The 23,428-nt window shown below is 39.9% G+C and overlaps 1 protein-coding gene across 2 annotated transcripts in view; it reads left to right on the top strand.

Annotated features, from left to right (window-relative positions):
• The window catches only part of tbc1d32 (TBC1 domain family, member 32), an 85,893-nt gene that overhangs the window by 49,135 nt on the left and 13,330 nt on the right, over window positions 1–23,428 (top strand). For both annotated transcript variants that reach the window (XM_034135722.1, XM_034135721.1), the window contains exons 29-33: window positions 4,689–4,758; window positions 8,288–8,403; window positions 12,361–12,515; window positions 14,784–14,924; window positions 22,616–22,804. In XM_034135722.1, the coding sequence (XP_033991613.1) occupies window positions 4,689–4,758; window positions 8,288–8,403; window positions 12,361–12,515; window positions 14,784–14,924; window positions 22,616–22,804 (671 nt within the window). The remainder of the gene's footprint in view (window positions 1–4,688; window positions 4,759–8,287; window positions 8,404–12,360; window positions 12,516–14,783; window positions 14,925–22,615; window positions 22,805–23,428) is intronic.

The following is a 23,428-nucleotide window of genomic DNA, read 5'->3' as shown; positions in this document are numbered from 1 at the left end:
CTTAATTGTTCCAACATTAAAAAAAAATGCTCAAACATGAAAAGTATTTTTTCTGACATTTAAATTATAAATAAATAAATATTGATATCAATCATTTTAAATATATGTAATAAGTGAATGACTCACATTACCGTCTTCCAGAACCTACCACAGTCATATTTTGTACACTATTTCGATATTGTAAGTATAGTATCATACAACAAATTAAATGTATTTAGGAAAATGTTTTAATGTATAATGTTGTTTCATTTTATTGCAAAGTTGGTCTTTCCAAATGACGAATAGCAAGAAAATATCTTGAATATCTTTGAATCTGATCTGCCTTTTTAAGTATGCAAGTACTCAGAAAAAGTCCCTGAGACCCTGAAGAGAGGCGGATGATGCGGGCCTGTAATGTTTCTGAAAGGCTGTCTAAATAATGAACAACTGTGAATAAAAAAGGGTATGCTTAATGTCTTCAATAAGCTTGTATTTATTATTCTCCAATGAAGGATGAAATATTTGTCTTTTATCAGTGTGAGACGTGTGTCCTCTGGGGCCACGCTGATGAAGAAGCTTCATTTGAGTGTTTGATGATTTATTTATCAAGTTCACTCACACACTTCAAAGTTGTTGAAGTTGTTTCCTCTTTATGACGTTATTTCGTTTAAATACTTCATTTTTAGAAATCAGTCGCATTCATATTACTTACCATCAAGGTAGGTCCAGTAAGATTGATGTCCTTTTTAACACGGCAGGGTCCATATATTGTAAGCAATGTACAATGATAAAATAATCAGGCATAAATATAAAATACAATTGTGTTAATTTAAACTCATTGAGAACTAAAGTGGAGCCAGCAGAACAATTCAAAAAGGACGCAAGTTAAGAGTTTTGTATCTAAAATAAAATAAAATAATATTGTTTCTGTTTGATGAAGCATCCTCATTATTTCTTCAACCCGTCATACACAGCAATCAAAGAATCTCTGATTATTTTTACATTTTTGAGGGTAGTAAGCAACTGGTTTTGAAGCCACTTTAACAAATCCATTCGGCTACTTTCTGTATTTACTTTTGTGGTGACTTATGTAGTTAGTTACCTACGTGTTGTGGGTATCTGTAGATATGTAAATAGTTATATTTAAATGTTGACAGGTATTTTAATGTACTGTTGCGTGTGTCTTTCAAACTTGGTTATTCATGAGATGCATAGAAAAATATCGTATTGTGTTTTTTTTTGCTTGTTTCCATCAATGTATCCCTAGCCTCTGACATATACCTAATTTGCTTACGACATCTAAGCGGTTCTTTTTGGACAGACACAGTACATCGTGGCAGAAAAGTCAGTACAGTTGCAGAAAAGCTGTTGTATAAAACACCCTGAAAACAGTGGTGCACTCTCTGCTCGAGGATCACACCAAGAGTCGGTTATGAAATTGCCTTGTTAGTCTGACTGCTTTAAAAACAAAAGTGTTTGTCGTGTAATTTCTATTTCAGACTCACACATGCTGCTTTTCCATTTCCCCCTGTAATGTTCCTTTCAGAGGAGATCAGGCAGCTGTCGTGTGTGTGTGTGTGTGTGTGTGTGTGTGTGTGTGTGTGTGTAATTTGATGGTGTGTGTGTGTGTGTGTGTGTGTGTGTGTGTGTGTGTGTGTTGTGGTGTGTGTGTGTGTGGTGTGTGTGTTGTGGTGTGTTGTGTGTGTAAGTGTGTGTGTGTGTGTGTGTGTGTGTGTGTGTGTGTGTGTGTGTGTGTGTGTGTGTGTAGTGGGTGGTAGGCCCCTCTTGAGAGTTTGATTGACGTTGAATACAGTCTCATCCACTTTGCCCTACTTGAGTGCTCCCGTTGTATGGAGAGAGCGGACTCATTTGGCCGGCATTAACCTCTGTCAGTTTGCTGTTCTGAGCTGTATCTCCTCAGCCTTCATGGCCCTGACTCCTGAACATTTATTTCAGCCGCCGGTTGAAATAGCATGGCTAGAAACAAAGAGAGAGACGGGGGGGGGGGGGGGGGAGAGAGAGAGCACCTTTTTATGGGAGGGTAACATCTTAGCTCAGACGGTGGTTTAAACTTTCTCAAAAAAATCCTAATTTAAATAGATTTTCTTCAACACCTTCTCTTCTGTATTTAAGCCAAAAGCAAAACTCAATTTAGACACATTGTTAGTAAACTTGCATTCAATTTAATTATAATGATTTAATTACAAGATGTACAAAACATTTTAAAGACCCTAACCCTATTGTGTTTTTTGGGGTTTCTCCCATGGACTCCTTTTTTTACTTCCCGAACATAGTGACATCAATATGTAACTCTCACGCTTCTACTGGCTAGCGCTCCAACACATTGTGGGTGTTTCTCAATGTCGAGGAGGCTTGCTTGGTAGCACATGTCCCTCCGAGTCAGGTCCTTCAGAAGCGATGCAAGAATCCTTCCTAGCCTCGGAAAAATAAGAACAGGCTAACAGGTGTGCAGGTGTGCGTCATATGCGAGGCCCCGCCTTAAATGGAGCGCGATTTCCGCCAAAGATTTGGAAATTGGTCCGTGCGCAAAGCATTGTGGGGATTTTAAGACCGCGGAGTCTACACATGTGCAGCCCCGAAATTTCCCGCAACGAAGTACGCCGGCCTCGGTAGAATTCCAAGTATGCTGGACATTGGAACAGTCCTTCGGCGGCACTCGATGACGTAGTATGCTTGAAATAGTGGCTCTGCAGCAGCTTTCCTCGACATTGAGAAACACCCTGTATGTGATAGGCTAAGGGGCGGGACATTTCTAAGCGGTTGACCAATCACAGCAGAGCCGGCCAGTTTACCAATCAGAGCACTCTGGTATTTTTTCTTATACTGCTTTCCTCCGTATGAGACAAATAAAGAACTTTTTCAACATTAAAGCATTACAACATGTCACCGTAGAGCAGTGCTTCTCAAAGTGTGGTCCGCGGCGCCCCCTAGTGGTCCGTGAGTATATTGGTAACATTTCACATTTGAAATAAATAAATACATTTAAGTTTTCCGCACTCTCGCGGGAATATCTCCGCAGTGGAGCGAGCTTAAGTTTCACTTTCGATTGCATGATATAGCCCAGCGCAACACCTTCATCACACATGTTGCCACTTGTTTGTACCATCTTCAGGCGATTTGTAATCTGTTCTAGAAAAACAATGTGTTTTTGAATATTTGTTGTTAGGTGGTCCGCGAGTGTTTTTTTATTGGTTAAGTGGTCCTTGGTATGAAAAAGTTTGGGAAACACTGCCGTAGAGGCACACAATATTAATATGAACCGGGAAATTAGCATGATAGGGCCCCTTTAAAGAAGAGGACAGTTATTTAAGAACATGTATAAAAGATATACGCATTTCTCAACCATATACTGTCAGTAGATAAAGTTTACACAGTGTTATCTCCTTCTAGTGCTCATCTAAAAGTTTTACAACTAATGTCAAAGAGAGTGTTAATGTGCAATCGTTCACCAGTCAGTCTTTGCAAAACAATCTAAATGGTTGTGATTAAAGTTATTACAAGCTGTAAAATAGACTCTGCTGGCATAATGCTGGAGAGACAGGAGCAGAGAGGAATGAGGAGGGAGGGAATACATACAACAGGAGAGCATTCATCTCCATTAGGCAGTAATTGCCATCAGCGAGAGGTTTTTGGAGATGTTAATATCTGAGGAGAGAAGAGTGAGAGAGAGAGAAAACACGGCACTACCTCATAATCACAGGCTATTTTCTACCAATTAATATCAAATGTGATGGTCTGTAATTAATCAACATTTCTCAGCTTTGATTTTTTTTTAAGGGAACAATGGAGAATTATCACTTCAATATGTAGATTACAGCGACTCTATTATCATGTCCCCTTTCATATTTCTGCACCATTAGTCTGTAAATTGGATTTGAAAGTTTTCCCCGCCGCTGATTCTGCCTGGATAATTCTTCTTCTTTTAATTGTCGAAATCTTCTCATCATCCTTTCCGACAAACTGTCTGAAGCAGGGGATCCATTAGCTCAGATGTAATAATATTTGTTTTCCCCGAAGCCAGGAATCAGTGGAAACATCTTCCAAAACAAAATATCAGTCTTGCCGCAGTTATTGCTTCTTTCATCACTCTCTCCACACAATTACAACTGTAACTCCAAAAAACTAATATATTTTTATGATTCTTAATGGTGCTAAATAAGAGCCCATGAGAGCAGCTGGTGAGACTGATAGCTCAAAAATCCGTACAAAGCTGTTTCATGTGGATCTAAAGCTGCCCTGCTGCTGTAGTACAGTATCTCGCTCCACAGATAACGTCCTGAGATAAAGAGCTTTCTCACGGCTGTATTTTCTTCCAAAATTCCACCACACTCCTAATATCATAAGGACTCCGCTGCACTAAACCGTCAAACCGCTGCTGTGAAATTACCCGTGTCCGACTGTTAGTGAAATTACTCCGAGTCACATTGTTGCCTCGCAAACATCACAATTAAATGGCAAACAGCCTCTGTCAAGCTGCCAGATATAACATTACCTAGACTCATGCTCTCATCTGTCGTGCCCTGAAAACAGCAAGTCATGATACGTTGTCATGTTTTCCCACTCTCCACGGTCGTAATGATCTCCGTTAGAGATGTCTACGGACTGCAGAAAAACCTCCAGCCATCCTCTCTGGGTATTTCTCTGCCAGGTAATAACCACCTCTCCTTTTTAATCACTTTGTTTTACAGCTGAGGAGAAGACTGTGCAGAGTGCTGTATTATCATCTGTGGAGCAGCTGGGGATCAACACCTGTCTCAGGTATGTACCGTAAAGCGTTTTTCTATAGCTCATAAACCTGCATTTAATTAGACAGCCTTCTGACAGCAGCAACCTGGGACGAGAGGAGAAACCTGCCGTGTGAATCTCTTCGACAGTATCCACTCTAAGAAACCCATAAAGAGGCCCTATTCTGCCTTTTTAGGGTTTTCCCTTTCCTGGAGTGTGTTGGGTTTGTGTGCATGTGAATTGTCTGAAAGTCTAAAATCCCTGTGTTCCCTCCAGAGCAGTGTTTCTCAAACTTTTTCATACCAAGGACCACTTAACCAATAAAAAAAACACTCGCGGACCACCTAACTCCACAAATATCCAAAAACACATCGTTTTTCTAGAACAGATTACTGATCGCCTGGAAATGGTACAAACAGGTGGCAACATGTGTGATGAAGGTGTTGCGCTGGGCTATATCATGCAATCAAAAGTGAAACTTAAGCTCGCTCCATTGCGGAGATATTCCCGCGAGAGTGCAGAAAACTTAAATGAATTTATTTATTTCAAATGTGAAATTTTACCAATATATATATACTTTGAGAAGCACTGCTCCAGAGGGAGTTTGTCTTTCACACACTCCCCCACCTGAAACACCCTTATTGGTCTCCTTTGTTTACTTCCGCAACATAGGGACATCACTATGTAACACTCGCCAACTATTTGCTAGCGCTTTAACACATTGTACGTGATAGGCTGAGGGGCGGGAAATCTCATAACAACTATATTTAAAAGTTTTTTTTACCAACCTTAACCCTCAATCTGTTGTAGGTCATTTCAACATCGTTCATGAAATTCAGTTACTCTCTGTTAGAAAAATCTCACTCGTCACCGGCTTGGTCTTCAATATCAGGATACATGTATTTATTATCCTTGCAAGAATGGAAGTAGTCATCGCACACAGAGCTGCGTGGGACAAATAGTTCCCAGAGTAGAGTCCTTCAGATGCTGATATACAAGAGAGGGTGTTACAGTCAACAAGATGGAAGAATACTGGTTCAAAGCAGTATTCTGACATTAGTTAAGATTAGCTAAGACCTGCGTAAGCACTAAACATGACAGTCATATGTCTCTCTAGGGGCTGTGTCATCATGCCAATCTTAGGAACATCATAACTTCAACACAAGAGGTTCATCTCAATATCCCTCCTCGACTCCTCTCTCCCCCTCCTCCGGGACTTGACCTGGAAATCGATCAAGACACGCCATGTTGAAGGACGTCCCAATCGCTGAAATGCACACGGAGGAGTCGAGGAGGGGTGAGGGAGGAGGCTTCCAGAGGAGACGAAAGGGAGGATACACGAGAGCAGACTACGCGGAAGTGTTTTCACTACTCGCGTATAAAAGCCCCGCCCCCACATTCACAGCTGGTCGATTTCAACAGAGGAAAACGGAGAACTGGAAGAATGAGTGGAAAATAGTCACATAAATCTAAGTGCTCACAGCTCCGTGGGAATTATTATGTACAATTCATTTCTTAAGGTTATACTAACAATTTAAGTCATGTTTAATGATCTTGAACGTCACTAAAACATAGCTATTAAGAAAGCTATTTCATAAATGGCTAGATCTTGATAAATAACAATTATTTTATAGTTTTGTGTTAAAATATTCAGTAGTTAAATTATTTAAAATTCACAGTCCTGAATGTGGGTTTGTGGTGAATGTGGGGATCTACAGGACACACATTTTCAGAGTAAAGGCTTTCACATTACTATAATTATATTTGTATTTAAACGTACATTTAACACAAAAGCAGGACCAACCATCATACATTGAATTCCTTGACTAACAAATAAATAAATATTTAACAACAAATGGGACGGTTCTAAAGGGTTATTCAGTTAAGCCCAATGAGAGGGGATACAGCTGTGCACATGTCATCATTAACAGACGTCGTTTAAAAATGACGTTTGAGTGAACGAGGACATCCCAATTAATACCTGAGGACTCCTCTGTCCTCGCGTATCCTCCTCGTGTCTCTCGCTCGCATCTTACGGAGGCGGAGCTGAGACGCAAGGAAGGGACGCGAGTGAGGGACAGGAGGAGGTGAAATATTCAATTGAGATGAGTGTCTCATGAGCGTCATCCATGTAGTCATACATCCGGCTACGTACACAGCTACGTAGGGCCTCTGTTATCATGTGCTACTCTGATATAGAAGGAACATTCAGTATTTTCCCAACACTCTCTCCATTTTAGTTTTCCTGAGGCTACAAGTGCATTCATGACGGACCCACATCAAACATTAACTTATATCTAAATACCTCTAAAACTTCCACTATAGTTCACCTCAATCATGAACTTACCGCAAGCAACGTTACTATGAAATCAAAGCCTTTACTTCAACATACCATGCAAGATTCAGTCTCCCGCCTATTTCTTCCATATCACACTGAGCTGGATCAATGAGAACATGTGTAAGGATGCTTTTAATATTACAACGTTTACACCATTTATGCATCTGGCCTCAGGTTTTGTCGCCAATCCCTCACAGAGAAAATATGTTGTTTTCTTTGGCTGCAACAATGCTGAAAAATGGAGAAGGCCATAAGGGTGAATAAATAGAGAAATTCTCCAGACATGGTATTGAATTTGAGTGCAACCACAACAAACATGTTCGCACTTCAGTAGCCTTTGTTGGCTGTTTTGAAGGCCCAGAGTGTATCCTTCAGAGGACTTAAAAAAACACCTGTCCATAATTCCGTTTTAACACATCAGGAAAACATGCTGCCATACACAGAGGAACAGTTTGTATTCCCTTCTGCTCCAACAGTAGCATTACACCACCCACACCTACTGAATGTGTGTAATGCACCTCCTGCTGTGCATAATACTCAGTCTGCTCTTTATTTTCCCATGGGTGGGCCCTCTGACGTGTGTTATGTTCTGACATCGCTCCTATATGTTTCTTAATGACACCCCGCTGCTACATTACAGAGTTGATATACAAGTTCTCAACATCCCTCCCAGCAGGTTCAGAAACACAGCTGTTTGCGTTTTTCCTGCATCGTCAGAAAACAGTGTGTTAGCATTTTTCAACAGAGCAATGTGTTTTATAGGATTAAAAGCTGTTGGACATGAATTATAGTTAATCCTCTCCTTAGAAGTGTCAGACTTGCGAAGTTTAATCTAAAGACATTGGACTTGTTGAATTCAATATTGATGAGTACTTCTATGTGTTTGCCTGAGGCCTCCGTTTTTGTCTCTTTGTTTATATATCTCCCATTGTGTTGCATGACTTTCCTTTGAGTACAAGAAGGGGAGTTCATTAGTAAGATTTCATAGAAAAACAACTTATTTGTTTTGGTTTTACAGTGAAACAAACAGGGTTTTGGTTGCAATGAACAATAGCTAAGTGATTTTGTTTAATAGTAAACAAATGAACTTGTATTTAAAGGAATTCCCTTCAGAATAAGCCCAAAGACCTTTGGCTGTGGTACTGTTATAATAGCTCAGACACATTTATGTAAGATGATTTGGTAGATAACATATAGAACATTATTTCTGTTTTTCTCGTACAGATACGGCAGCTACCTGAAGCTCCTGACAGAAGATGCTGTGAGCGACCTGCCGCTGCTGATGAAGAATATTAAGATCTTCTTGTCCACGCAGCGAGTAACAACTGCGTCAGAGCTCAGTATCCTTTACAAACGCCACATCGGCACATTTATAAAGTGTCACTATAAACGTATTCACAACCATTTTGTACATTTTCTTGTGCTACATCATTTGTTCTGTTACATTAGTATAGGATTTGTGTTCGAACATGATCATACCAATCCCACCATAACCTTAATCAATGACCATGTAAAGCCTATTAATCAAAAGTGTTTCTAGAAAGAGACACTGCATATCCCACTGGGACACAACGTAGAAATATGTGTCACTTACATTTAAATTGAGCCTTCAACATATCATATAACTACATTTTTATATTTAACTTATGTGGAATAACGCTTTGAAGTTTACTAGTATCCTGCTAAGCAAACTATGTCTATTCATATTATTTTCTATATTCACAGATTTAGACAATTTCGGACAGTTAAACATTTAGTTCTGATTACACAATTAACCCTCCTGTTGTCTTCGGGTAAAATCTGACTACTTTCATCAATCATAACTTTTTTGTTTTACAACAACTGATCACCACTTTCATTGCATTTTGGATGATTTAGTCAACTTTGAAACACCCATGGTGTTCCCGGTCACCCACACGCACGCACGCACGCACGCATGCACACACACACACATACACACACACACACACACACACACACACACACACACACACACACACACTCTAGATATGTTCCCCCCCCCTTATGTGCCCAATCCCCCCATGTGAATCACACCTGGCACACACAAACACACACAGAACAATTTGACACATGTCCCGCTCTTATGTGCCCATCCCCCCACATGGATCACACCTGGCACACGCAATACATGTTCAGTGTCTATTCTTTGTATATTTACTGCAGTTTTTCATGTATACCAGTAGTCTGGTGTTAAATGAAATTTGGTGATGATTAATGGTTTTTGTGTTAATGTAATGGCAGTTTAAACAGGACCGGTCAAATTTGACCGCGAACACCAAAGTAAGGGGGAGGGGGGAAACGAAGACAATAGGAGGGTTAAGTGAATACCCCCTAATAAACAAGTTTGCCGAATCTTATAATAATTAGGAATCATTTTGATGACTTCAACTTTCTAAAAGAGGAACCTAGAAATGTGTAATATCAATATAAACTATTAATCTTTGGGAAAAAGAGAAAAAGAATCCCTGCAAAAATAACCACAGTAAAGAATATACACACAAAAGTATTCTGCCTTTACCCTTACAAATGCTATATTCCCTTATACACTATCTGGACACACGCTATCAGTTGATTTTCATTTTCATGCAATGAGTTTTATTGTAATCAATCAGGGGACAGTCTTTGAGAGGGAACATTCGTTACTGATAGTGTCCGTCTCTGTCTGATCAACACAATACGGATTATCTTTCTCATCTGTGTCTCAGAGAATAATTCAGCGTCCTTTTGTGCCACATAGCAACTGATAGGCCTCCTTTCTCCTTCAGGAAGTCTCCCCTTTGTATGTGGACAATTGAACATGAAAACACTGAGCAGAGATAAAGAGTCAGCACACATATAGAGCACACTGACATTTTCCCTCTCATGCTCAAACGACGCTGACATTTAAACTAATATGAACAACTTGGTAGTGAAGATCTTTTTTACCGAGCAAACATGGTCATTTTGCCGTATCGCAGGTTTACTACAGCCACTAGGATTTGTCATGGATGTTATGGATAAGTGAGAAGTAATAAGATTCAGAAAGATCCACCGGATGCAACATATAGTGCATGACATAAAATGTGTTGACATTAAAGGTCACCTATCATGCTATTTTTAGGCAATAGCATCGGTCTCAGATATATAAAAAACATGTCTATGAAGTGTTTTGCTCAAAATACCAAACAGATCACCCATTCTAGCCATGCCTCATATCCCTCTATTTCACTTCCTGTTTCAAAAGTGCTGATTCTTTCTCTCTTGCGGGTTTACCACAAGGTGAGTTCCTTTTTATATCCTGCTTCTTACACATGCTCTCTCCAGTACAGGTTAGCTCTGAGTGTTAGCGATGCTTGTAAACAAAGACTATTACGTCCAAAACACGTCGGGAATTGTTTCTGATACAGCGACGTTTCATTACTTCATATCGGATGGCAAATCTGGATCAGCTCCGTTGTAGCCTCGTTTTTAGAGATTTGCACACGGAGGAAAAGAGAGAGGGTTTTATTTTCTGACGCTGCGTGAGGGGACACATATTTATGTATAAAAGACATCAAAAAGTGCATTTTGCATGATAGGTCCCCTTTAAGTCCATTGAGTTTTGAGTCACTGATCTGTTTTTGAGCATGAAAGCATAGAGAGAAGCTGTTAAATGGAGTCTATTTTTAGTTTGAGTGATGGCAGATCAAAATGTTTTTTTAGGCTTTGGTTTATTAATTCTTTATCATTGAAAATGACGTCTTGACAGAGTGACCTACAAATAGAGATGAGGCGTGTCAGTCAATCACTTTCAAAGAGCATGAAGTGTTTGTAACTCAATGTGTGTGTTATTGAGGGCTTCAATGTCCTCACATTTCAGTATTCAAAACAGGACTTTGTGAAGCATATTTTTATATTCTGTTAAATTATTCCCAGTGAATGTCTTGAGGGCATATTCAATCTTTCTTTGGCATTCTACCAAAACAAAAGTAAAAAGTTGACATTATTTAAAAGGCAGCGAATCAGCAGCCAGACATTAAAAGCTATGTGTCGATAGCCTGGGGTTGTTTTTTCGATTTCATTCACTACCAACTAATCTCTTCCTATTTCTCATGCAAAGGGAGACTCAGACCTGCACATGAAGGCAGTCATATGCTTCTAGCAGAATCTGAACACAATTATAAAAACAATTAGATTAAAAAGTGTAAATGCACCAGATCCGGTTTAACCCACCTAAGAAAGCTCTAAGTTAAAAACCTAAGTGTCTGATTGGTGTTTGGAATTGTGTTTATTCATAATTGTTGGCATAATGTGGTGTTCACAATGCAGAGCTGCCACCTGGGAGTCTTTGTAGTGAATGATTCATTTATTCACACTCAACTCCTCACACCAAAATCCTCCCACTAAGCCCTAGCCAGGCAGACAGTCTGTTTTTCCTCTCATCGATTCACATAATAATACAGCCAAAAGAGATCTGGATCCTACAGTATAGGATGTGTTTCTGCTATGAGATAATGCTCTGGTGTAACAGGGTTAATTATCTGTCAAAGCATTACTCGCTCTGTGGTTGACTCGCTGCGGTGGCAGTTGACAGAAAAGCGATATTAGCTTGCGGCTTAATTTAACACAACATAAGGAATCAGCTTCATGTGACACAATCGGTTCAAATCCTCTAAAATATATTAAAGTGGACATATTTTTAGGTTCATATTTGTAGTTAGTGTCTCTACTGGGACATGTCTCCATGCTTTAATGTTCAAAAATATCTCTTTTCACCCTCTGTCTGAAACCAGAGCCCGGTCTGCTCTGATTGGTTAGCTGGCAGGCTCTGTTGTGATTGGTCAACAGCTTAGAGATGTTCTGCCCCTTAGCCTATCACCTAAAATGTGTTGGAGCACTAGTTGGGATTTTAGCCTTTGCAGAGCATTTACTGTACATGCAAAAAAACCTATATAACACTACAGGAAAGGGAACACCCTAAAAAGCATAATAAGGCCACATGTGTCCGATTTGTCTATGCCTTCCCAGCTCTTTAGATTATTCATTGGTAATAAAATGCAGAGGTTGTTCATTCAGATTTCATTTGACTTGCAAAGTATTACATTCCCCTCCTTTAAAGCTGCTATATACATTTGCGTTACAGAAGGCTCCTTTAAGATAACATAAACACTGTATGGCTCCACATATATCTGTCACATCAATGTACCACTTTCATGTTGCACAACTAATCTAAGGAGACATGTTTTTTTTTTTGTAGCTTAGCAGTGAGTCTGAGTATCTTTTCCATCAGTCCTTTGGCTCTTTAACTCTGCCTCCAGTCACTCAGCAGGACGGGTATCCGGGCTACGACTGGCTGGCCTCCACAGTGTTTCTCATCATGGCGGGGAACATGGACCGCTCTCTAAAGCTGTTGCTCAACCTGTCCTCTCTGCTCACTTCTGCATTCATCTGGCCAGCGAGGATACATGCCTCTGTGAGTATAACAACGTGCAAACGCAACTACAGTACTGTGTAAGGCAAGGCACGTTTATTTATACAGCACCTTTCAACACAAGGCAATTCAAAGTGCTTTACAAAAATGAAAGACATTAAGAGCATTAAGAAACATCTTATGAAATGGCATTTAAAAACACTCATTTAAAAGCAACGATAATAAAACATGAATAACAAAGGTACATGAATTACGGTACGTCCACACGGCAGCGTCACGTTGAAGCTTGCCGGTGGGCGTGTCTGGCGTGCAACCAACAACCAATCACATGAATCTCCCGCCCCGGACACACAAGCACGCGGTTTGATTGGCTAGAGCTTGTACTGGCATGTGATTTGATTGGCTGGCGCTTCCGTCGACGCTTGAAAAGTTGAACTTTTCTCAACTTTCGAAGTGAGCAGCGGAGGCAAAGCGACGCGACAGAACCACAATGCAGTTCGGCAAAGCGTGACGTCACCCCATTCAAAGTGAATGGGAAGCGTCTCCGTTGAAGCACGCGACGCTGCCGTGTGGACGTACCGTTAAAGTTACAGTGCAGTGTGAGACACACACATCTGAAATGTTTAGCTCTGACTCAATCATTGCTAACTTTTTAGCAGAAATAGTTTTCTTTGACCTCACTTTCTTTCTACTTTCTTTTTGAACTTATCCTTTAGTTATTTCAAGTGTTTCATGCTCAACAAACCCCCCTTTGGATTCTAATCTGCAACCCAATAATCCGAAGATTCCACGGATCCTGGCCATATTTGTGTAGCATATACAATTAATTTTCTCCCAGACATTCCTGTGGCTTGCTAGTTTTGGACTCCATCTGTAACCCCAATACACGTAGGGGAGTTATTTGTAGTTATTAGCACAGTTTAGGATTTGAATATGCAGTAACTTAGCTCTTAAGAAGCATTGAAAAAGTCATGAATTATCCTACAGAGCGTTTTTCAGCTTTAATGTTTTGTCCCTGTCTTGGTTTGAGAAGACTTCAGTCACGGTGCTGCTGCCAAGAGATTCCTTTGAAAAAGTCAAATGTAAATGTGGGCTACAAAGTGTTCATGTAAGTGTTAAATTAGTTAGTAGAGTGACATATTTTCTTCTAAAGACTGGAACAGCGTAAATATTATCCTGAGATTTTCTTCTAGACTCAATTTTGGTATTAAAATGCCCTTTTCAAACCTGGTAATTTTATTGATGACATTTGTATAGATGTATTAGCTTTGAAAATTCATTTCAAATGTACAAATACCATACACATAATTGAAATGACTTGCTTTAACCCCTAAGTGAAAAATATCAATTGTATAGGTCCTATCTATAACTTCCAGATTGGGGATTTTCAAACATTTAAATTACGATTGAATGGATTAAGTACTCAAAAAAACCTATTCCAGACAGCTCATCTCCATGTTACACTTGTAAGGATAGGTTGTTAAGATAACCAATTAATCAATTAAGGTAATGAACTATTTTTCCAGTAGGTTGTTATACATTTGACAGTTTCTTTATCTATGTCAAACAGAGCCTCCTCCCTACGCCCATACCTTGACATTTTCGATAAAGTACAGTAAAACCTATACTTAATCTAAATGAAATAAGGCGTGTCTGCATGTCCACAGAGTCCACCTCCCAAATGTTAACAGCCTCATTTAGGAGGAAGGGTTGTAGGAGGAGTTGTAGGAGGAGGAAGAAGAAGAGATAAATGAGGAGAGAAGGGAGTAAAACAAAATTACAGCAGCGTTAGAAGTCTGAAATGAAGTCTAGTTTCAATCATTTTAAATTGCAGGGGAGACGTTTTGCAATCATTAGACCAACCTCTGTAATCTTGTCGTCTTGTCAAAGTCAATACAGCTCCATTGGACTCGTCTGAACGTGTGTTACGTGTTCTCAGTGTGTTGGATGCACACAGTGAATTTCTCCACACCGCAGTTAGTGTCTGACTACACAACGTGGTCGATTTAGTCAATATCACGGAAAATGGAAAGGGCACAAATAATTAAGTCAGCAGCGAGCTTAGCAGGGAATGTGGGAAACTTGTATTGGAACACAAAACAGCATGTTATTTCTATTTACTACTCGATAAAAGTGAATAAAAGTATTCAACACTGTTTTCATCTGCACTGAATACAGAACAAGGAGCTTGTAAACGATGTTGTTTTGTGTTTAAATATCCCCCAGCAGAACAAGATAAATTGGACACTACTTATATATCTAAAGCTCTGTTTTGAATCTAAAATGGTTCTGGTTTTGTTTGCTGGACAGATCCATGTTCCTGTGGAAGTAGCTGAGTCAGGAATCTCTCCTATGTACTGGTGTACTGCTCACTACGTGGAGATGCTGCTGAAAGCTGAAGTTCCTCTGGTTCACTCCGCCTTCAGGATGTCTGGTTTCACCCCGTCACAGGTAACCAACACGTCACTAAGAGCCTTCTCTCTTGAGCTGTTCCTCATATGATGTAGGCAAGTCAAGGCAAGTTTATTTATACAGCACCTTTCAGCACACGGCAACCCAAAGTGCCCAAAGATAATAAAATAAACACAACAGGTATAAAATACATGAATAAAAGCCATACTGCAGTTTGAATTTGAACAACTCACTCAAATGCAGCGTCAAAAAGATACGTTTGTAGTCTGGATTTAAAAGTATTAACAGTTGCAGCGGACCTGCAGGATTCAGGGAGTTTGTTCCAGATGGTCGGGGCGTACAAACTAAACTCTCCATGTTTAGTTCTGACTCTTGTAACAGAGAGCAGACCCGTCCCAGAAGACCTCCTGGATGGTTCATGCTTCTGTAGATGTGTGCTCATAAATGACTAGAGGTGTTTCAAAATCACAGTGTGCAGGTTCAGGTTATATATTTGTAACCTTAGGAACATTTGGTCACAACAGGCACATCTTTAAATAAAGTACCATCACTTTAAAACCACAAAAGCAAACATTAACAATCAAATGAATAAATAAATGGCCGACAAGCATCTGCGCAACGCTGCTACACCTTGTTCATCTGAGCGATATGTAATTGTGTGTTTTTGTGCCAGAAGTGAATTGAACATTTCTTTGTAGTCCTGTTTCTTTGTTAGGAATGCAAAGAGTCAGTTCACGGGGAGTTAAGCTCATGAATTAGACATATTTTGAACAGTGTTAATATGACGATCATAACCATGCATTTATTTTGGCGTCAAATGTACATAAAATAAAACAATACTAGCTCTTAAAAGGTTTTCAATGATTGTAGTTAATTGAATTGTAACCACGCCCTTCAGACATCAGTGCAGTCGTTAATTACATGTACAGATAACTGGCCAGCATCCCATTAAATAAGAATTAAGCTTGGAAAGTGATAATGAGGCATGGGATAAATTCTTCATAGAGGATAAGCTGCCCTTGGAAGGGTTCATAGTCAGTGTTTTATTTGTATTTATTTGTTAATTGAGAGTTCAATGAGTCAGCTTTTTTTAATTAAAGCTAATTTGTTTCAATTAGAATGGTCACATGTATTTCTTATTATGACATTGTCAATGACGCATGAGGAAATAACCCCAATCGATCACATTATCCTTATTTCACACACATTTGTTCATTCATTATGTCCGGCAGTGGCTCAGTCAGTAGGGGCTTGGACTGTGAGCCGTAGGGTCGCCGGTTCAAGTCCCCGAACAGACCCTAAATATGGAGTGTGGACTGCTACTTGGAGAGGTCCCAGTTTACCTCCTGCCCTGCCATGGTGCCCTTGAGCAAGGCACCGGACACCCCCCTTCCCCCCTCACTCCCATTGCTCCCCGGGCGCTGTACAATAGCTGCCCACTGCTCCTAGTACTAGACTCCTGGTGCTAGGATGGGTTAAAAGCAGAGAACACATGTCACTGTGTGTGCTGTGTGCTCTGCATGTGTGACCATTACAGAGGGGGTTTCATCCCTTCAATTCTATTCTATGATATATGTTTGCCAAAAATATTCCTAGATTTATGAACTTAAGTCCATTAAACTACATTACCGATGCATACACTGTCAATGCTAGTTGGAAGTGTAGTTTTTCTACTTAATTCGTTACTTTATGTGCTGAGGTTTTAGAACAACAGATGCATTTTAATTCCCTGTATTGATTTATTTGACAAATGTTGATAATCAGGAGGTAGTGATAATATAAATTCACTTTAGAGAGAAGACTGATGAAGCTTTGCAGACAAAAGTGTGTCTCTATCCAGCAGGCAATTAGTTAAACTCAAACATTTCATTCTTTATTTTCTGTCTTTGTTTTCTAATTTCCATTCTCTGAGCCTCTTAGATCAATAAACAACACTCATGCCTACTGATGGAGGAAATAAAGGAAGTGCATTTGGATTAGGTGTTGTTGCATACACACAAAGAGAGTCAGCACCGGCAGCCCATTTTGTTGTGTCACTGTTGTTGAATATTTCATTAAAGATGTTAGTAAGAGACACTTGCCCTGTGAATGACTTCCCTTTTCATCCTGCTTCATTTTGACTTCATTTTGAAATGCGGTTTTGACATTGATTCCTTATCCTTTCTGTCTTTTTCTTTTAAACAGAGCAGTTGAAAAGTTAGAAACCTATTCTTTGGCACTTAATACCTTTGACACAGGCAAACAAAAGGGTAGAAAAAAGGTTTTTCACCTCGAATCCTCTGGTGTTTGATCCTGTCTGCTGTGTGTCTGCGGCTGACAGAGTTTCACATAATGTTCGGCAGCAGGGGTGCTTTAAGACTCGCTGCATTTGCATCAAAGATCTGAACTCACCGTCTCCGGGGGGGGGTAAAACGTTAACATTCAGCTCATCTTTCTGCTCTTCAAGGCGGTAATGGGCACCTATTCTTCCGTCAGAAATGGAAATGACTATTTCAAAAGTTTGAGCTTTGAACGCCTGACAAAGCAGCAATGGCAAATGAAGCAATACACATCTGACATTCATAAAATAGAGGTTGTGTGTGAACGTGCGTGGACTTAGGCTTCTGTCAAATGTAATGGAAAATATATGTATTATAAAAGTGTAATGTTAAGTCAAGGCAAGGCCAGGCAAGCCAAGGCAAGTTTATGCAGCACCTTTCAACACAAGGCAATTCAAAGTGCTTTACAAAAATGAAAGACATGTCAGTGCTTAAAGCAGGGGTGTCAAACTCAAATACACAGTGGGCCAACATTTAAAAATGGGTACTAGTCGAGGGCCGGACTGGTTCAATGTTTATTGCAAAACTTATTGAAATGAACTTATTGCACATATTAAACCTGGAACTAACAAAGCTTAAATGATTGCCTATAAAAACAACATTAAACATTAAATAATCAGTTGCATTCATTTCTTATGGCTCTATCTGCAGATTTTCCAGAGTCATTTCTTATGATTACATTTTCCCACAGGCCAACAACAGCTTCAACAAAACTATTTCCCTCAAAGAGAAAACCAAACATGCCCTGTTGTCTCAAGAAAAGAAGTGCAGAAGGAAACATCCATGTAAACTCAGTGTGCTGCTCTGTGATGCTAGTTCAAGCCAGATACTTGGCATCTCATCTTGGGTGCAAGTTCATCAATGTTTGGGGTCAGGCTCTGAGCGGAGGAGACCCTCAGGATTGAGTGAAGGTGAGCGTGCAATATACCGGCGGGCCAGATCTAATAGTAATTAGAAATTATCGTGCGGGCCGAAATTAAATCCACCAAGGGCCTGATTTGGCCCCCGGGCCTTGAGTTTGACACATGTGGCTTAAAGCATCGGTGGACAAAGTACTCCTGCATTGGGAGTCTCACTTAAAGGGGCTAATTCTTTTGTTTATTTTTGTATGTAGTGTCTCTACTGTGACATGTCTCCATGCTTTAATGTTCAAAAAGCTCTTCATTTGTCTCATACTGTCTGTTCTGCAGCACCTCTTTTCACCCTCTGTCTGAAACCAGAGCCCAGTTTGCTCTGATTGGTTAGCTGGCCGGCTCTGTTGTGATTGGTCAACAGCTTAGAGCTGTCCCGCCCCTTAGCCTATCTTGTGAAATCGGTTGGAGCACTAGCCAATAGAAGCGCGAGTGTTACATAGAGATGTGATCATGTTCAAAAGTAAAAAAGGAGTCCAATGGGAGGGAAACAAAAACCTATACAACACACAGGGTGCGTACGGGTGCTGGAAATCCTTGAAAAGGCTTGAAATTGTACGAGGTGTTTTCAAGGTTTGAAAAGTGCTTGAATTTTGGGAATGGTGCTTGAATTTGGGATAAAGTGCTTGAAATTGTAAATGCTTTACTTCGCTTTTTAGATTAAAAGAAAATAAAGAAGTCGGAGCGCGCTTAATTGCTTCGCTTTTACATAAAACAGCTCGCTCCGGCCTTCCCGCGCAATGCGCGTGACCGGCAAGTGTTTTTGTTACGTGTGTGACCTGGGCATTCTGATGAGAGTGATAGATGACAGTATGCCAGGAGGTTGCCGTTTCAACGAGCGTTGGCTAGCAGAAGACAAATACAAGCCATGGCTAAGACGAGGGTCAAGCGAAGCCCAAGAGTAGCCTCCTGCAAAGTGTGCAACAATAACGATGCGAGAGTCTGCGCTGACGCCACACACCACACGAAAGGTACGTCAGAGTAGAGCATTTTAGATTAGGCTATCGTTGCATGTAAAATACATGACACTTTTCTCTGTGCGCGGCAAAACAAGCTCGCCAAAATGGCTTCACTAGTCTGGCAGTATTTTAAGTGTCCGAAAATGACAATAAAATAGCGGTATGCAACGTGTGTGTGAAGCAGAAATCCTGCAGCTCCACCCGCTGTGACGGACTGGTGAGCGGAGCAGAACACACATTAAGAGTTAGACCTAACACACTTAGCTATTTTATCTACCTCTGGAACAAGCTAAACTAGTTATAAATATGTTTATTCTTCACTGTCGGGTCACTCATTACTGGATCAGTGAGCTGCAGGAGATACTGACGGGCTGTCAGGAGAGAGAGAGAGAGAGGGGGAGAGAGGAAAAGAGAGCGGTATCGGCCGATACTGATTCCGGCGATCGGCCCCAAAATTGGCGATCGGAGCATCCCTAATAATTATATATGATATGTTTTATAATGATTGATCATGAAAGTGTTATCAAAGCTGGTAAAGTTGCAGCTAGTTTGAATGACTTTGTATACTACAGAGTAGCTTGTGAATTTACTCCAGGTGGAACTAAAGTCTGATTTAACACTTGATTATATTTCACATCATTCATCCACATCTGTAAAGTAACTAAAGGTATTAAATACATGTAGTGGAGTAAAAGTACACAATTTACCTCTGACTTGTGTTTACTGCCAACCTAAAAGTACCTCAAAAATAGTAATCAATAATATATTGAAAAGTTATTTGGCTGATTGTTTTATATTGGCTCAGCCAGGTTATATGGGATGCCCAGTCTACGTACAGATGGGTCACTCATTTTGAAATATTAAACTTAGTTTTCTTTTCTAACATTTTTTATTTTTCATCCTCATCTATTATGAAACACACATTTGGTTGTTTATAGCATAAAGAACATCTGATTTAATGTGAGGTAGGGAAATAATCATTTGAGTATAAGTATGTGTATATAAATATGTAATTTACAACAGCTGTAAGATGCTTGAAAAGCTTGAAAATGCTTGAAAAGTGCTTGAATTTGACTTTGGAAAAGGTGTAAGAACCCTGAACACACTAAAGGAAGGGGAAAGCCCCCAAAAGCATAATCTCTTTAAACAGCTCTTAAATTAATTCTGAAATGAAAAAAAAGTACTTGATAATTCAAATCTTTAAAATGTCTTGCATGACATACATATCATCAACAGAGGGAAGGACTGTGGGGACTTGTTGCTATGCTCCAGCCTGCACAATGGGGAGGATTGAATGAGTCGATAACAATATATTCTCACTTTGAACTTGAAAGGATTTTGTTTTCACTGAGGACAGGAGAGAGGTAGCATGCTTCCCCTTGTCTCTGTGTCTCCTAATCCCACCTTAATATACAGCACTGCTGTGAGTTATCACTTTCCACGCTGTTCAATGTTCCCGGAAAGACTCATTTAGAAATGCTTAGTCAGCGAGTGAACATCATATAGACGTACAGTATAGAGCTGAGTGTGATTATACATCAGCGGGGGCTCAGGTGATAAAACCAACACTTCTGCTCCATTATCTCCATCATGTAAATGTCACGGGAAATGCTAACAATGTCAACTCCATTTTACAATTAATACTGAGAGCATAGAATAATTGTGGCATAACAAGAAATCTGACAATTTAAGGACCATGGATTATAAAACAAATGGTCATATCTCTTCAAACACAAGTGCACTCTTCAGTCAGTTTGATGAGTTTGGTGAAACTGACGTAAACATTAAATATTTGCTTCTTTAACCAGATTAATTGTACCTCTTTTGTATTTACCTTTTTTAAGAATTGCCACGGGAAAAACTCCATCTGGTTTAAAAAAAAGAACCACGTTATCACCTTTGTTGACAGTGACGGATGGCTTCTTGTGAAATAGTGAAACCATTTTTTTTTTATTATATTTAGTTTGTTAAATACCTCCTCTGTACCCAACTTGTTATTTGTGAACTTTCCTCCCCCTGGTCTTCTGGCAAACTTTAGTTTACTTGATTTTTGGAAGTGTTATTTAGCTTTTGCTGTTGTGTTCCCAGTCTGTGGGATAGCTCTTAAATTACTTGAGCAGCGTGCATTGTTTTAAATGACCTCTAAATCCACTTCTCAATAATTCTTCTTCATATTAATTTCTGAGTTCTTTAACAAGGAGTTTGCCAATTCAAATGAACATAACCTAACTATTATTATGTTTATGTAACCCATATGAAATATAGGGCTACTAGACCCCTTTATGTCATTTAGATGTATGAATACATGTTGTTTCTGCACGGAGCACTCACACCCAGGGTAATGAGCGAATCACTCCGCCTCTCTCTCTCTCTTTTTCCCTGTGAACACCCTGAAGACGCAGAGACATAAGTCGAGCAGCTCCTAGTATAGTGTGCATAATAGTATTTAAAAAGTGTTATTTGTACTCTCAACTATATCAGTTGAGAAACTCTGACCTGCAAGAACCCCTGTGTGAACCCGAACTAGAAGACGACAGCCTGTGTTGTCTTGTAAGTGTAGAAACTCCGGTTGGTTTTTTATTGATGTCAGCGAGCCAGATCCAATCTGACTTGGGATTGATGGCGAGCCAAGCCCGGTGAATCTGTGAGCGGTTGTTGGAAGCGGTGTGGCCTACCGTTGGACCTGCCTACAGAGGATGTTTGATTTGAAGAATCCTGCTGAACTCACACTGATCTGATCCAGATAAGAACCAGTACACTATTAGCTCTACCCGGGTAGAAGAGCCATAGCAGTACATATACACACACACACACACACACACCGAACTGAACTGATTTGAATTCTCTTGATCAAAGAGAAGAGACTATTTATATTTGTGTGGTAAAGAGCTCTATTTTTTATTTTCATTCCTTTTCATATTGTTGGCACAATTTAATGTAAATGTTGTTGAACACTGCTGGCAATGAAATTGTAAAATCTTCAACTAAAATCGAACTCTTCCCAGAGTTATTCACGGCATACCACTTTACGAACCTAGGTAGATGTTAGCGCCTCTGTTCTTGGTATGAGATAGGACTAGAGGTGCTACATTTACTACCCTGTCCTTTAAATACTACCCTGCTTCTTTTTATAATTAAATGGTTTGAATATGAATCATACGGTCATGCATGCATGGAATTATTTGGTGGTTTGATGGAAGTCTTTACTGCAATCTCAGCTATCAACATAGTTATTTGTAATTCTTTAGAATATATGTTTTCCCTTTTATTATATAGAGTATGATGAAGAGGGCTATGAAGATTGATGAGCGACTGAGTGTAGAGACATTTTATATTTGACATCTTTGATTTATCACAGGGAGGAGAATAATTGTCTGAAACATGATTCATTAATTGTCAGAAGCATCAAGTAGATCATTCTTATTACAGAATCATTCATTTTCATTTATTTCTCCTTCATTTACTAAACTACTAAAACGAGTTTATTCTCAGTCACAAAAATCCTGCAAATCCCATTAAACTGGACTTCTGTCTCTCCTCAGATGTGCCTGCACTGGTTGACTCAGTGTTTCTGGAACTACCTGGACTGGACCGAGATCTGCCACTACGTTTCCACCTGTGTGCTGATGGGTCCGGACTACCAGGTGTACATGTGTGTGGCCGTCTTCACACACCTGCAGCCAGACATCCTGCAGCGCACTCAGTCCCAGCAGCTGCAGGTCTACCTCAAGGTGAGATAAAGCAACAGTACTGCAGTTTAAAGGGGACCTATCATGCAACATCCACTTGTTCATGTCTCTTCTACATCAACATGTGTCCCCTCTTCTTCATGTCTCTTCTACATCAACATGTGTCCCCTCTTCTTCATGTCTCTTCTACATCAGCATGTGTCCCCTCTTCTTCATGTCTCTTCTACATCAACATGTGTCCCCTCTTCTTCATGTCTCTTATACATCAACATGTGTCCCCTCTGTGTAAAGAGACTCTGAAAGTTTCAGGAACAAAGATTCTCTCTCTTTTTGTCCTGATCCATTTATATAAAAACCTGTCTGAAAATGAGCAGATTTTGGCCACTTTATGATGTCATAACGATGTTTTGTCTTGTGTAACCATTAGCCAATCAGCAACCAAGGTAACCCCCCCCCACCTTATCACCTGAATCTCCTCCTAGAGCACCATTGAGTTCTTTTTAACCAAATCTCTCTCAGAGGGGCGTGGGGAGGGGCTCCTTATTTTCATCTAAAGTAACAGACTGAGAATCAGCACTTTGGAAACAGGGCTGAAACAGAGGGGATTATGGGTAATGCTGCAATGATCTGTTTGGTGTTTGGAGCCAATCACTTCAGAGACATGTT

The sequence above is a fragment of the Trematomus bernacchii genome, unplaced genomic scaffold (assembly GCF_902827165.1).
Source record: "Trematomus bernacchii unplaced genomic scaffold, fTreBer1.1, whole genome shotgun sequence".
In the NCBI taxonomy this organism is placed as follows: Eukaryota; Metazoa; Chordata; class Actinopteri; order Perciformes; family Nototheniidae; genus Trematomus; species Trematomus bernacchii.
The sequence above is the reverse complement of the archived record's forward strand: the minus strand, read 5'-3'. Positions and strand labels throughout refer to the sequence as shown.